Raw genomic sequence first — 13,731 nt, 5'->3', positions numbered from 1 at the left:
GTTGTATGCTTTGATCTTCTTTGTCACCAAAGAAAGATTCTATGGTCTGACTTTTTTTTTGCATTGTTTGCTCATGTTCCCAGCCAATTACTTGAGTTTTAAATTCTTTGTTAAGGTAGGGGTCTGTTTCCAATGTGGAGAATGTACTGCCCCAAGCTTTGGGGGTTTTATGCAACTGTTTTCAGAGATACTTCTAGGGATCTGTAAATTTTCAGTTGTTCCAAGGTGGTATGATTAAAGGAGAGATGTTTACTCCTTTCCTGGCCTGTGCTCTGGTCTATGAGTGACCATAAACACTCTTTTCTGCCTTGGAACTGGGAGGAGGATTCCCTCTTTACCGCCACTACAAGCTCCACCACACCAGCGCTGCTTTTCACCCCAGGACTGCCACCCAGAACTGCAACCCAGATCCAAACACAGGCAAAGCAAGAAATTCCTGCCTCAGCACCAGCAAAGAGAGCTCTGCAATCCCCCTCTGATCAGCCACTAGCTTCCCTCTCCTTCTATGGGCTGAGAGCTCAGGAAGCAGCCAAGGGAGAAGCTTGGGACTAAGCTTCTCTCTCACCAAGGTCCAATAGACCTTTCCTACTGACCTTCTAAGTTGTCTTTGGTGTTTGTGGGTTGAGAAGTCTGGAAACCACTGAACTTCACTCCTCTCCCAGCCCAGCGCAATAGACCTTTCCAATCAATCATCCAGGCTGTCTTGGGCTGGAAATTTGTTTCACTCTGTCTTTTTGTGGGTTCTGCTGCTCTAGAATTTGTTTAGAGCCATTTTTTTGGGTATTTGGAGTGGTTTTGGGGAAAAGCTCAAGCAAGTCACTGCTTTTACTCCACCATCTTGGCTCTACCCTTCTATTATCTAGACTCAACTGTTGACAATAGCCTTCATTATCCACTTCATAGGATCAAGTCAAGTCAATAAAGCATTTATTAAGCACCTAAGTGCCAGGCACTGTGGCAAGTGTTAGAGATACAAAGAAAGGCAAAAACAAAACAAAACAGAGTTCCTGCTCTCAAGGAGCTCACGGTCTAATGGAGGAGACAACTGCAAAGAACTATATACAAACAAGATTTATTACAGGATGAAACAGAAACAATCATCAGAGGGAAGATGCTGTGATTTAAGAGAACCAGGAAAAACTTCTTGCAGAAAGTGGAAGGAAGCCAGGAGACAGAGATGGAGATGGAGAGAGTTCCTGGCCTTGGGGGCAACTAGTGAAAATGCACAAAGTCAGGAGATGGAACTGTCTTGATTTAGAAGCCAGTGTCACTGTATCTACGAATATTTGAAGGAAAGTAAGTAGGGATAGCTAGGTGGCTCAGTGGATAGAGTGTCGGACCTGGAGTCAAAAACAGCTGAGTTCAAATCCAGCCTCAGATACTAACTAGCTGTGTGACCCTGGGCAAGTCACTTAACTCTGTTTACCTCAGTTTCTTCATCTGTAAAAATGAGCTAGAAATGGCAAACCACTCCAGTGTCTTTACCAAGAAAACCCCAAATAGGGTCATGAAGAGTCAGACACGGCTGAAACAACTGAACAGCAACAATGAGGAAGATGTAAGAAGACTAGAAAGATCAAACAGGATTTTATATTTGATCCTGAAAGTAACAGGAGACCACTGGAGTTTATTGAATAGGGCTGGGGCAGGGTGTCTGCTTTAGGAAAGTCACTCGGTGGCTGCACGGAAGATGAGAGACTTGAAACAGGCAGAGCCACCAGGAGGCTATTGAAATAGTCTAGTTGTGAGATGATGAGGGTGGTGGCAACGTGCCAGGAGAGAAGGGACAATATACAAGAGATGGTAGGAAGGCAAAAGCAATAGGAGTTGGTGGCATATCGGATGAGGGGAAGTGGGTTAGTTAGAGAGAGTGAGGAGTCAAGGAAGGCTCCTATGTTACCAGCCTGGAGGACTGGAAGGATGTGGAACCATCCACAGTAACAGGAAAGTTAGGAAGAGAAGAGAGTGTGCCTGACTGGGGCTGGGGGCGGGGAGAAGAAGAGAGATAAAGAGCTGAAAGGAAGCTTAATGATCATTCCATTGAATACTTTTATTTTACTGGAAAGGAAACTGAGGCCTAGAGCAGGGAAATCACTTGTCCAAGGTCACACACGTAATGTATCAGAGACAACATACACGAAGATGCCCACTCTTCCACAGTTCACAGGCTCAAGAGAGCCTGGGAGGTGACAAACAAAGACAAGATTCTCCCTCCCTTTACATGACCCCTAGTCAGAGTTCCAGAAGTCATGGAAATGAGCTTAAAGGTGAGCAATTAAAAAAAAAAAAGTGTTAGAAACACCCAACTTAGCCTTTCTGTTGTTACTAAACAAAATCACCACTAGGTGGCAGCACAGACCACATTTTTGCTTAGGCGGTAACTTTTCAGCATCTCGCTGGATCAAGGGAATGTCACAAATTTCTTTCCCTCTGTGCTTCACGGTAACTTGGGCATCTCCAAGGCTATACCAGCAAAGCCCAACTTGTAGTAGGGCCTACGTATGTGGAAAGGTTTTAAAGAGACACTTGCAGCAGACCAAGCACTATCCAAGGATAATAATAACAGCCTGTTACAGGGGGAACCTCCAACAGTTTGGTCACTAGAGAAAGGATTCTTTGATTACGATGATCCAAGAAATATGTAGGAAATATCTATAGGTGACATAGTGTTTAGGATGCTGGACCTGGAGTCAAAAAGACCTGGGTTCAAATCCTGCCTCAGACTCTTACTAGCTGTGTAACCTTGAAAATCACCTTAATCTCCCTCAGCCTCAGTTTTCCCGTCTGTAAAATGAGAATAATGATATCACCTGTCTCCAAGAAGATTAAATGAAATACTGTTTGTGAAGTGCTTTGAAAAACCTTAAGGTTGGGGCAGCTAGGTGGCACAGTGGATAGAGCACTGACCTTGCAGTTAGGAGCACCTGAGTTCTAATCCTGCCTCAGACCAAACATTTGACACTTACTAGCTGTGTAACCCTGGGCAAGTTACTTAACCCCAATTGCCAAAAAAGAAAAACAAAAAAAGAAAAACCTTAAAGCCCCATATAATATCAGCTATTGTTAATATAATTAACAATATAGCATGGGAAGAAGGGGAAAGTATAAATTCCTTTGGGTCAATCCTGGAAACTTGGACACATAGATCTAAAATACCAGATTAAGGACTTGAGACTTTATTCAATAATAGAGATTGTCTAGTGCAATGGAATGATTTTTGGCTTCAGCATCAGAAGAACTAGGTTAGAATGTCAGCTCTGCCGCTTAATGCCAGAGTTCTTGAATTCAGCCATGTCTGACTCTTTGTGACCCCATTTGGGGTTTTCTTGGTAGAGATACTCCAGTGGTTTGCCATTTCCTTCTCCAGCTCAGACAGATGAGGAAACTGAGGCAAACAGGGTTAGGTCACATAGCTAGTGTCAAGTGTCTGAGGCCGGATTTGAACTCAGGTCCTCCTGACTCCAGGTCCGAGCTCTATCCACTGTGCCACCTAGCTGCCCCACCACTTCTCTGGGATTTGGAAGAGTAAAATAAGGAGACTAGATTAGATGCACTCTAAGGTGCTTTCTGACTCGAAAGCTGGGATATGATAAATTTAGTCTAGCAGTGGAAAAAAAGAGGACTCTTCCAAAATTATCCGTCTGAGGGGTTGTAGATGCATAGTTTTGCTACTCTTCCTCCTGTGACCTCTTCCTCTCTCCCACTCCTATTTAAACAGGCTACATTTAAAGTCAAAGAGCATTGAACACAATCTAGATCTCACAGGTGACCCTAAAGATTCCTTAGGGCTCCAAGGAAGTCGGGTCTGTTGCCACAGATGTGCCTTCCTTCCTTCTCTTGACCTGATTTTGGGTTAGAAGTAGAAAAAAGCCCAGAGCTACAAGGAATAAAATAACTCACAAGTGGTTGGACTGGTCCCTCAGTTTCTTCATTTGATGGCTAAGCCATCATCATCACCACCGCCATCACCATTATCATTACCATCACCATCAACATCAACCAGTGTTTACTGGACACTTACTATATACTAGACCCATGTTATGCACTTCAAGGGAGGTACAAAGATGAAAAAGACGCTCTCCCTGCCATCAAAGCAATCTAGTTGGGGGGACAAGCCATAAATAGCAGCAGCTCTAGTTGGAACTATTACATGCACCGACCTCTCCCAGATTCAGAAGGGCAAAACCTGGTCAACACATCCAGATTCTGGCTAAAAAGGAAGGGCTGCCTACTTGTTGTAGAGGACAATGTCAGGAATCCAGATCATCTCTGAAGGGACCCGGATCGATGTAATGTTGCCGTATTCAGTTGGGTTCCAGCGTAGCTTATAGTCACTCCACTCCTAAGCAGGAAGGAAATGAAGGTTCAATTTAATTTAATTCAATAAACATTTATTAAATACCTACTATGTGCCAAGTACTGTGGTAGGCCCTGAAGAGACAAAGATAAAAAAAGAAATAGTTGCCACCCTCAGGGAACTTGCATTCTTCAGGAGATTTGAGGGGAGCAACACGTACACAAATAAATAAGCAGAATATATGTAAAGTTTAAAAAAAAGGAGGCTCTCCTTGAGACATCTAAGTGGAAGCAGACCAGCTCTCTCACAATTATTTCAACATGGAGCACCAGAGAGAGAAATGCAGAAAATCTAAAGAGAGACTACCGTGAGTGCATTTTGTCAATCCAAGTTCACTTAAAGAGACTATGGGCCCTACGGAAAGGCTCCAGCCAAGGAGCACAGTACATACATAGAGATAAAGGACCTAGAGCATATTGCTTTGACTCAGAGTTAGGGCTCAGATGATTGTGGAGTTTAGATCAAGATGGCATCAATCATGGCTCTCATTGGATCAGACCACTCCAATGCAGACCGCCCCAAGTATACTGCCCTGTGCAGACCTTTGTCCTATCCGCTATGTAGACTTCCTAGTGTAATGCACTGAAGTCCTTGAAAGACCCAGCACCCGTTGTCCATATCCCAGATAATATGGATCAATATCAAAGCAAGCCTCACTATTTCTTCCAGAAGCGCACAAAGCCTGGCCTCAATACAAAGTCCCAATTAATGAAGTAAGATCGAGAAACAAGTAAGAGGAAGAAAATACTGATAATAAACAAAGGTTTTGGAGTCAGGGATGTTTAAAGCACAAATTCAGGAGAAGGAAAGAATACATCTCATCTGCAAATAAAACCTTAAAGAAAATTATAGATTTTGCATAAGCTATACTGGAGTTCCTGGAAGAAATGAAGCAAGCATTTAAAAATGATGATATAAAGGAGATAAGAGCTCTAGAGGAAAGAATTGGAAGGATAATATACAGCTTAGTAAGGAAAGTTCAAAGTCTTGCCCAAATAATAGGTTCTTTGAAAATTAGGTAGGATCAGACAGAAATTAGTGACTCCATGAGACAACAAGAAATGTTAGAACTGAATTGAAAGGCTGAAAAAGTATCAGAAAACATAAGGTATCTCTTACCAGAAACAGCTGACCTGGAAACTGGGTGCAAGGGGAGTTGATCTAAAAATCATCAGACAACCTGATAACCTCCACTAAAAACAAAAACAAAACCCTAGATATCACATTTCAAGAAATCATGAATTAAAATAGCCCAGAGGGCAAAGTGAAAATAGAATACACTAGTCATCTCCTGAAAAAAACTGTCTCTAAATAAAAACTCCCAGGAACATCCTAGCCAAAAATCCATAGCTTCCGGGCCAAAGTAGAAATAACATAGGCATCCATAAAGAAAGGGTTCCAGTACTAAGGAGCCATAGTGACAAACACAGAAGACCTCTTAAACCACTATAAAGAAGAGTATGTTTTGGAGTATGACATTCCAGAAGGCAAAATATAAAGATTTAAAATTAAAAAAAAAAAAAAACCTTACCTGGAAAGCTGAACATACTGCTGTGGGGGAGGGGAGAATAGGTCTTAAATGAAATAGAGGACTTCTCTAGGTATTCCAGATGAAGATACCAGAGCTGAATAGATATTTAGAAATGCAAAGACAGAAATTTAAATATATTGGAGCAATTGGAAGGTATATGTGACGGCATAATATTTATCTTCTAATGGGAAAAAAGTGTCCCCTCCAAACCCTATTGTCTTCAAGAATCATAGAAGCAGAGCAAACAAGGCAGAGTTCATGGGAGGTTTTGTTATATTTCAATATTCTTAAAAGAAAAAAAAGAGAAAGAAAGGGAAGAAAGGCATAGAACTTACTATCTCACATAATTAGGTCTAAATTCAAGGAGAGTGAGATATAAATGAATTTCATTTTCACCTGAATTAGACAAAGGAGGGTTGAATGCACACAGTCACAAAGAGTTTGGTATAAAATTGCATTAAACTTAACAAGGAATCAGGCGGGGGCCGAGAGATAGAAGGAGACGAAGAGGGAGGGTACTTTTAGTAAAGGATTAATCAAAATAAATTCCATCTTTAGAAAGTGAAGCATAAAGTTTAGCATAAAAGGAAAGAAATAAATGTCAAGAACCTATGATCAAGGACTGGGAGAAAGAAAGAGAAGAGAGAGTATAACAGAAGCAGGTTTCAAAACAGTATTAAAAATATGATGGAAGAAAAAACACAATTAACAATCATAATTATACATGTAAATAAGACAAACACCCATAAAATGGATGAGGGATAGCAGGATGGATTACAAAGCAGCATGTAACAGCTTGTTAATTACAAGAAATACACTTAAAATAGAAAATTCACACAGTTAACATAAGGGACTAAAGCAACCTATTATACTTCAAACGAATTCAGAAAAGCAAGAACAGCAATCATGGTTTCAGACAAAGCAAAAATAAAAAAATAAACTTCATTAAATGAGAAAATGTCCTTATGTTTAAAAACACTATGAACAGTGAATTAATATTGATATATGTATATACACATATGTGGCCTGAATGATATAGAGCTCACCTGGAGAGCAGCCACAAAATGGAAGAATCTAAATAAAGGAAAAACTAATTGATTTATAGAAAGAAACAGACAGCAAAACTGAAAAATCGAATTAAAAGATAAATAATGAAGTTATGTTAGATCTCTGGAAATTACTGAATAGATGTACTTTTAGTTGTGTGGGGCACCTTTACAAAAATTGACCATGTACTGAGGCATGTAAACCTCATAAACAAATTCAGAAGAGCAGAAATATTAAACATAACTTTTGCCAACCACAATACAATAAGATATATTCAATAAAGGGCCTTTTAATAAAGGATTAAAATTAATTGGAAACTAAATAATTTACTTCTAAAGAATTTGTAGGTAAAAGCATAAATTGTAGAAATAATAGCATATTTCATCAAATAACAAGGCAAAATAACATTTTTGGAAGACTATCAAATTTTCCTGAGGGGAAAAAAAATTTGTATCTCTAAACTTTTTCATCAGCAAAAAAAAGAAGGAATAGATCAATGAAATAGGTATGCAATTAAAAAAAAACAAACTAGAAAACTAGAGAGAACCATTTCAGTAGAATGATGAGGTCTGTAGCCAAACTACTGAGAGTTGAGAGTCATAGGAAAAGAAGTGAATAACACATCACTTGTAGACAAACTACTAAAGAAATTTATCCCCCAAAGGGAGCACAGATAGAAGATAATAAATAGCAGGGATTTTTGAGAATGAGGATGACAAAGACATGTTTGTCATCAATGGAGAAGCAACCAGTAGGCAGAGACTGAAGATAAGCAAGAGAGTTGGGGGTTATACAAGGAGAAATTTATTGGAGAAGACAGAATGGAATGAGATCACTTGTACACGTAGAAGGGTTTGCCTTGGCAAGGACAGGGGCCATCTCTTCATGTGAGATAGGGGTGAAGGAGAAGATGGTAGCTGAAGACATCTGAGTAATATGAGATGAAGAAAAGGGGGCTCTCAGTGAATGCATTTGATTTTTTCACTGAAATATGAGACCAGGTTCTCAGCTGAAAGGATGAGAGTAGGAGAAGCCATGAGAAGTTTGCGAAGCAATGGAAAGTTCTAGAAAAGCTGCTGTTGTGATGGGTAATCTAATTAGGGAGGTGTGGCTGGATTGCCTTGTCTCAGTGAGGGCCCAGTTGAGCATTTGCAATGAGCCCGGTCAGCATGGTTTTGTGATTTTCTCCAGCTTCTTTCAGCGGTACATGAGTAGGATTGGAGACAGCAGATGATGGAAGTAATCCAAGGCTGAGGCTTAGTAGGTAAGGGCTTATATCTGGGAAGTAATAAAGAGACAAGGGATTTAAGAAAAGAGAACAGTGTAGATATGAACTGGTTCATCAAAGCATCAAGACGGGGAAGGGAGGAGAGTGTAGCCAGTGCATTGGTGATATCCTGGGAAAGAACTGAGGGGTCAAGGGACTGGAGGTTGTACTTAGGATAAAGAACAGAGCTTGGAGTTGCAAGGCAGAGGGAATGATAGAATAACAAGTTATGATCAGATAAAGGAATTTCAGAGTTCACAAACATGAAAGTATCCACTTATGGATGTTGAATGGCAAGATTATAGGTATGGCCAATGGGTCTTAGGAATTGGATAAACTGAGGAACTAGGAGGTTACAGTGTTTAAGGCAGTGTTAATATGTATGAAAGTTCTCTAGTATGAGGGCAAGAGTTATGAAGGAGAGAAACTGATCTAGACACTGAACTCCTGAAGGATAGTGTCTTGTAGGTTAGTAGATAACAACTATGAGAATCTTAATTGGGTGATAAATATAGATTTGTATGGACTTCAAAGGAGGAGAGAGGTTACTGAGTGATCATGGTAAGAGGAGAGCCTGGAAGTGGAAATGGGGGAGCAAGCACTATTCCAACTTCCCCATCATGACCCTCGTCATATTGGGGGATATGAGTAAAAATGCAACCAGTACTGAAAAGGATGGCTAGGAAAACTGTGCCTTCAGGAGAAAGCCAGGTCTTAGTGAGTGCAAGAAGATAGAAGGAATAGAAAGGAAAAGAAGAAAATAAGTTTGTTGCATACCGAGCAGGCATTCCAGAGAGCAGTGGAAAGGGTGGGTAGCTTTAGAGCAGGACATTAGGCAGGGAGAGGTTGGGTTGAGGGTGATGGGAATAAGAGAGTGGCTAAAAGGGAGCAGAGAATGGAATTGGAACAATATTATCTGGGGATTTAGAGTCATTGGGATGGGGAGGGCATGACAGGGTGGGAGTTCATTAATATTGAGAAATGGGTTCATGTAGCTTATCTCTAGGGGCTCAGGCTTGAGGCAGTCATTCCAGAATGTCAGGTAGCAGACATCTGGAAAGGGGAATGGGGTACCTGCTCCGGGGCAGACTAAACAAAGCAACTGGTGGGGTCATAGGAAGCTAGAAAGGGTGCAGGGAGGGAATGAGATGGAACGGCTGGCCCAGGCAGGCTAGGATGTTTTCCTGCTTCTCTGGAAGGCACTTCCTTCCTCACCTAGTAGGAACAGACAACAGAATTGACGAAGTTAGAGTCTTGTCCTTGTATCCTCAGAACTAGTAAAGTGTTTTAGCACATAGTAGGTGCTTAATAAATACTTCTGAATTGAATTGAGAAATGAGGGATAGGCCTGCATGATGACTGCCCATGAGATTCTTGGGAACTCCAAAAGCTTTCCCTGGAGATTCCTGGCTCCTTCTTTGGGGCATCTTCCCTACCGGGACAAACTGAGGACAGAATCTCACCTGTTTCAGCCAGACATTGGTCGTCATCATCTGATTCTTTTCATCCTGGTTTTGAGTGGGAAGAAACAAGAGAGCTCATTCGGCATGAAGCAATTAAACCAGACTAGGAAAAGAGGGACAACTGCTGATAGCAGGCTCCCTCACCAAAGGAAACACCCAATACTTCTCAGTTACCCTGCTACTTCTTAATCTCCATTGTGTGAACACAATGCCAATGTTTTCTATCCCACTAAAGGGTACACCCACAGGGGTGGATGTGACAAGAAGTGACAGACTTCTCTGCCACTTGTATTTAGGTCTCTTCTCCGTTTCCACGGCCATGTCCACCTTCTCTCACTTTCCTAAAGTATGTTTCCAAGTATTGTATCTTTTTAAAATGTTCTATTTATATCTTTTGTTTTTATATCACCTACATGCCCTAGTGTATCCATTACCTCCTTCCCCTTCCAGAGAGCCCCCTTTGTAATAAAGAATTTAAAAAAGAAAAAACAATTTAACAAAATTAACCAATATAATTAAAAAACCCAACATCTTTAGAAATACTAGCTATAGCAATAAGACAAAAAAGAAGTAAAGGAGATTATTTTTCATCATATCTGTTATATTTTTAGGGGAAAAGGGTCCAAGCTGAGTCACACTGAGTTGTAAAGTTAGCTGCAGCTGGGTGGAACTGGAGTAGGGAGAAGGGTCGGGGTTGGATAGGGATGAGAAGGGCTGAAAATAAAAGGAAGGAGCCAGAACAGAAGAGGAAGGACCGTGTGGATGGGAGCAGAGAGTTCAATTTGGGTGCAAAGTGGAGGGCCAGCCTGGTAGGGCTGAGCAGGAGAGTCTCATGTTGGAATAAAGACTCACCACATCAATGAGTTGGGCAATGGAGAGCCCAAAGTGGATGATCACCACATCAGAAGTGTTCTGAACTGGGCGCGACCAGCGATTGTAGCCCCTAAAGAGATGTTTGAAGAGGCGGTCTTCAGCAAGAGCATGGGAGCTATGCTTTCCTGGAGCTGTAAAGGAAGGGAGACAAGGGCATAGACTCAGATCTGGAGGAGACTTTATAGTCAACCTCTTCATTTTGCAGAGGAAAATTCCAGATCCAATGGGCTTTCCTTTGTACCATGGAGTTTCTCTCTAGTTCAGTATCCATGTTCTTCTCCCTCCTTAGTGTGTGTATCCCAAAGAGCTCTCCCTGGGATCTTCTTTTCTCCTCTAACTTAGTAATATCATATGCTCCCATTGTTCAAGTATAGCCTCAACCCAGATTACTCCTAGTTCTAGATCTTAATTTCTCTCCTGAATTCTAATCCTGCATCATTATCTGCTGGATATACCTTCCTAGACGACTTATGGGCATCATAAAGTTATATGACCAAAATAGAATTTAATTTCTTCCCCTAGAAACTTGCTTTTCTCCAAACTTCCCTGTAGATGTTGAGGGCACCATCATCTTCCAGTCAATCAAGCTCATTCCTTTGTAATCATCCTATATACACTATCCTCTCCCTCACCATGGCCTCTACTCCCATATCCAATTGGTTGCCAAATCTTGTTGATTCTATGTCCTCGATATCTCTTGTATTTACTCTCCTCTCTACTCATGTGACCATGACCCCAGCGCAGGCCTTATCACTTCTCTCCTGGACTATTTGCAATAACCTCCTAATTGATCTCCTTGCTCCCATCTTTTCCTCTCTCCAATACATCCTCCATACAGCAGTCAAATGATCTCCCTTAGCCATAGGTCTATCAAAACATAAAAGCCTGACTTTGTCAGGCCCTAAATGTCTAAGTCTTAGATCATTATTACCTTTCACATATTGACCTTCCAAAGAATATGAGATAAGGCAATAGCTCACATTTATAGGCCACATTACAGCTCATCAAAGTCCATTCCTCTCAACAACCTTGAGAAGTAAGTGGCACAGATATTATCATCCGCATTTTATAGATGTGGAAAGAAGCTCAGAAAGACTAATTGTCAGTTAACAAACATTTATTAAGCATCTACTATATGCCAGGCTGGACAGTTAGGTGGCTAAGTGGATAGAGCACTGGGCCTAGAATCAGGAAGACCTGAGTTCAAATCTCGCCTCAGATACTTATTGGCTCTATGACCCTGGGCAAGTCACTCAACCCTGTTTGCCTCAGTTTCTTCATCTGTAAAAATTAGTCGGAGAAGGAAATGGCAAACCACTCCAGTGTATTTGGCAAGAAAACCCCAAGTGGGTTCACAAAGAGTTGAACACAAGTGGAACAATTGAACAACAACAATAACAAATATGCCAGACATTGTGCTAAAGTCCTGGGTGCTTTCTCCTAGTCACAGAGCTAGTAGGTCCTCAACGTAAAGATTGTCACAGTTTCCTGGCCCCTCTTTAAGGAGAGTGATGCCCACGCTCTGGAGTCTGAGAACCTCTGATTCAACTCTGGCTTCTGTGTGACTTTGGGCGTGTCCCTTCACCTTGCTGTACCTCAATGTCCTCATATACAAAATGAAGAGATTGAACCCAATGACCTCCAAGATCCCTTTGAGCTCCAAATCTAAGGTCTCCTGAGGCAGAGCTGAGACGCAGATTGGGGCCTCCTGATTCCAAAGGCAGTGTTCTCCTAACCACACTTCACGTCATCTTCCCCACCCCACTTACCCATCCCCATGAAAAATTGATCCCTAACAAGGATAAATGTTTTATGCTCTGTTAGGCTCAAGGTAATTTTCACTCTTTGGGTCGATATGTTGTCAGCCTCCAAATGATTACTAGTCCCTTTTCCTAGTCTGGTTCAGTTGCTTTACACTACTAATTAGCCACAGCACAAATCTCAAACTGATAACTATGGGCATATCAATGTAGTCAGCTCTAGAGTGACAAATATTTAACTGTACGTACACATTCACATACACACACACACACACACACACACACGCACATACACACATGCGCCTGTGATTTCATCACTCCTAGTGGAGGAACTCCCTCTCCCAATGCAGATAGATAGAGAACCGCGCCATAACTTAAAATCTCTAAGAGTTGCCTGGGCCACTGAAGGATTAAGTGGCTTTACTATTACATTTCCATCAGTCTGAATCAGAGGCAGAACTTGAATCTGGGCTATCCTGTATTCAGGGATGGCTCTTTGCTATTCCATACTGCCCCTCAGGAAATCTGAGCAGTTTATCAAGCAAAGGCAGCTCTAATATAGGAGTGGGGAGAGTGATGGACATGGAGTTGGTTTTCAAATCCTTCTTCAGATCCTTACTGGAAGGGTGATCATGGGTAACTCATCTATCTTCAATGAGACTTAGTTTGCTCAAATGTGAAATGGGGGTATTAATTCTTGTCCCTAACTAATTCACAGGATCCTTGTGGAAAAAAAAAAGCACTCTGTATATTTGGTTTATCTGCACCTGTGATTTCATGAGTATGTGGAACTCCATCTGCATTCCAGTGTTCCATAGGAGCTTTCAGTGAGAAAACTCTTCCATCAATGAATATGTGCAACTATTCTGCACCTTACATTCTCAGAGTTTTCTAGAGGGCAGTGAGAGGTTAAGTGATGTCCAGGGTCACACAGGTAATTTATGTTGTAGGTGGAATTTGAACAGAGGTCTTCCTGATCCCGAAGCTAGCTTTCTATATATTATAGAATATATGCCTCTCAAAGATGAATATAACTCATTAAGACCACTTACCTGCTGAGCTATGGAATGTCAAAAGGAAGCACCATACCACAAGTTTTGTGATGGATGGGGGTCTAAAGGTGAGGCGACCCATACTTTGGAAGGTCAGAGAGCTGGTTTCTCCAGCGGATCAGAAAGTGGATTACTTGTTGGGTGGCTAGGTCTTTGAGTCTAATTTTCCTGGGTAGTCTTTGGGAAACTCTCTAGAGCAGGGCTGCCTCAGGAACCTGTGCAGATCCGGAGGGTCAGGCAAGGGATGGCTCAGAGAAATCCTCCAGAAGGACTCAAGGATCTTCTTCCTGGAAAAGTCAGAAGCTCCATTTCAGGTAGCATCTCTTGAATGTATCCCCTCCTGCATAGTCACATAGTCACCACTTAGGTGCAGACCCTTGT

At 41.5% G+C, this 13,731-nt stretch overlaps 1 protein-coding gene across 1 annotated transcript in view; it reads right to left on the bottom strand.

Annotated features, from left to right (window-relative positions):
- LOC114030736 (neuronal acetylcholine receptor subunit alpha-2-like) overlaps window positions 1-13,432 on the bottom strand; it is a 17,933-nt gene extending 4,501 nt beyond the window's left edge. The window contains exons 1-4 of the mRNA XM_027845609.1: window positions 13,351-13,432; window positions 10,518-10,669; window positions 9,666-9,710; window positions 4,233-4,342 (exon numbers count right to left, since the gene is read on the bottom strand). Coding sequence (XP_027701410.1) covers window positions 4,233-4,342; window positions 9,666-9,710; window positions 10,518-10,669; window positions 13,351-13,432 — 389 coding nt within the window. The remainder of the gene's footprint in view (window positions 1-4,232; window positions 4,343-9,665; window positions 9,711-10,517; window positions 10,670-13,350) is intronic.
- Window positions 13,433-13,731: the final 299 nt, after the last annotated feature.

Source organism: Vombatus ursinus, unplaced genomic scaffold (assembly GCF_900497805.2).
Source record: "Vombatus ursinus unplaced genomic scaffold, bare-nosed wombat genome assembly UNPS02014991.1, whole genome shotgun sequence".
NCBI classification, from domain to species: Eukaryota; Metazoa; Chordata; class Mammalia; order Diprotodontia; family Vombatidae; genus Vombatus; species Vombatus ursinus.
The sequence above is the reverse complement of the archived record's forward strand: the minus strand, read 5'-3'. Positions and strand labels throughout refer to the sequence as shown.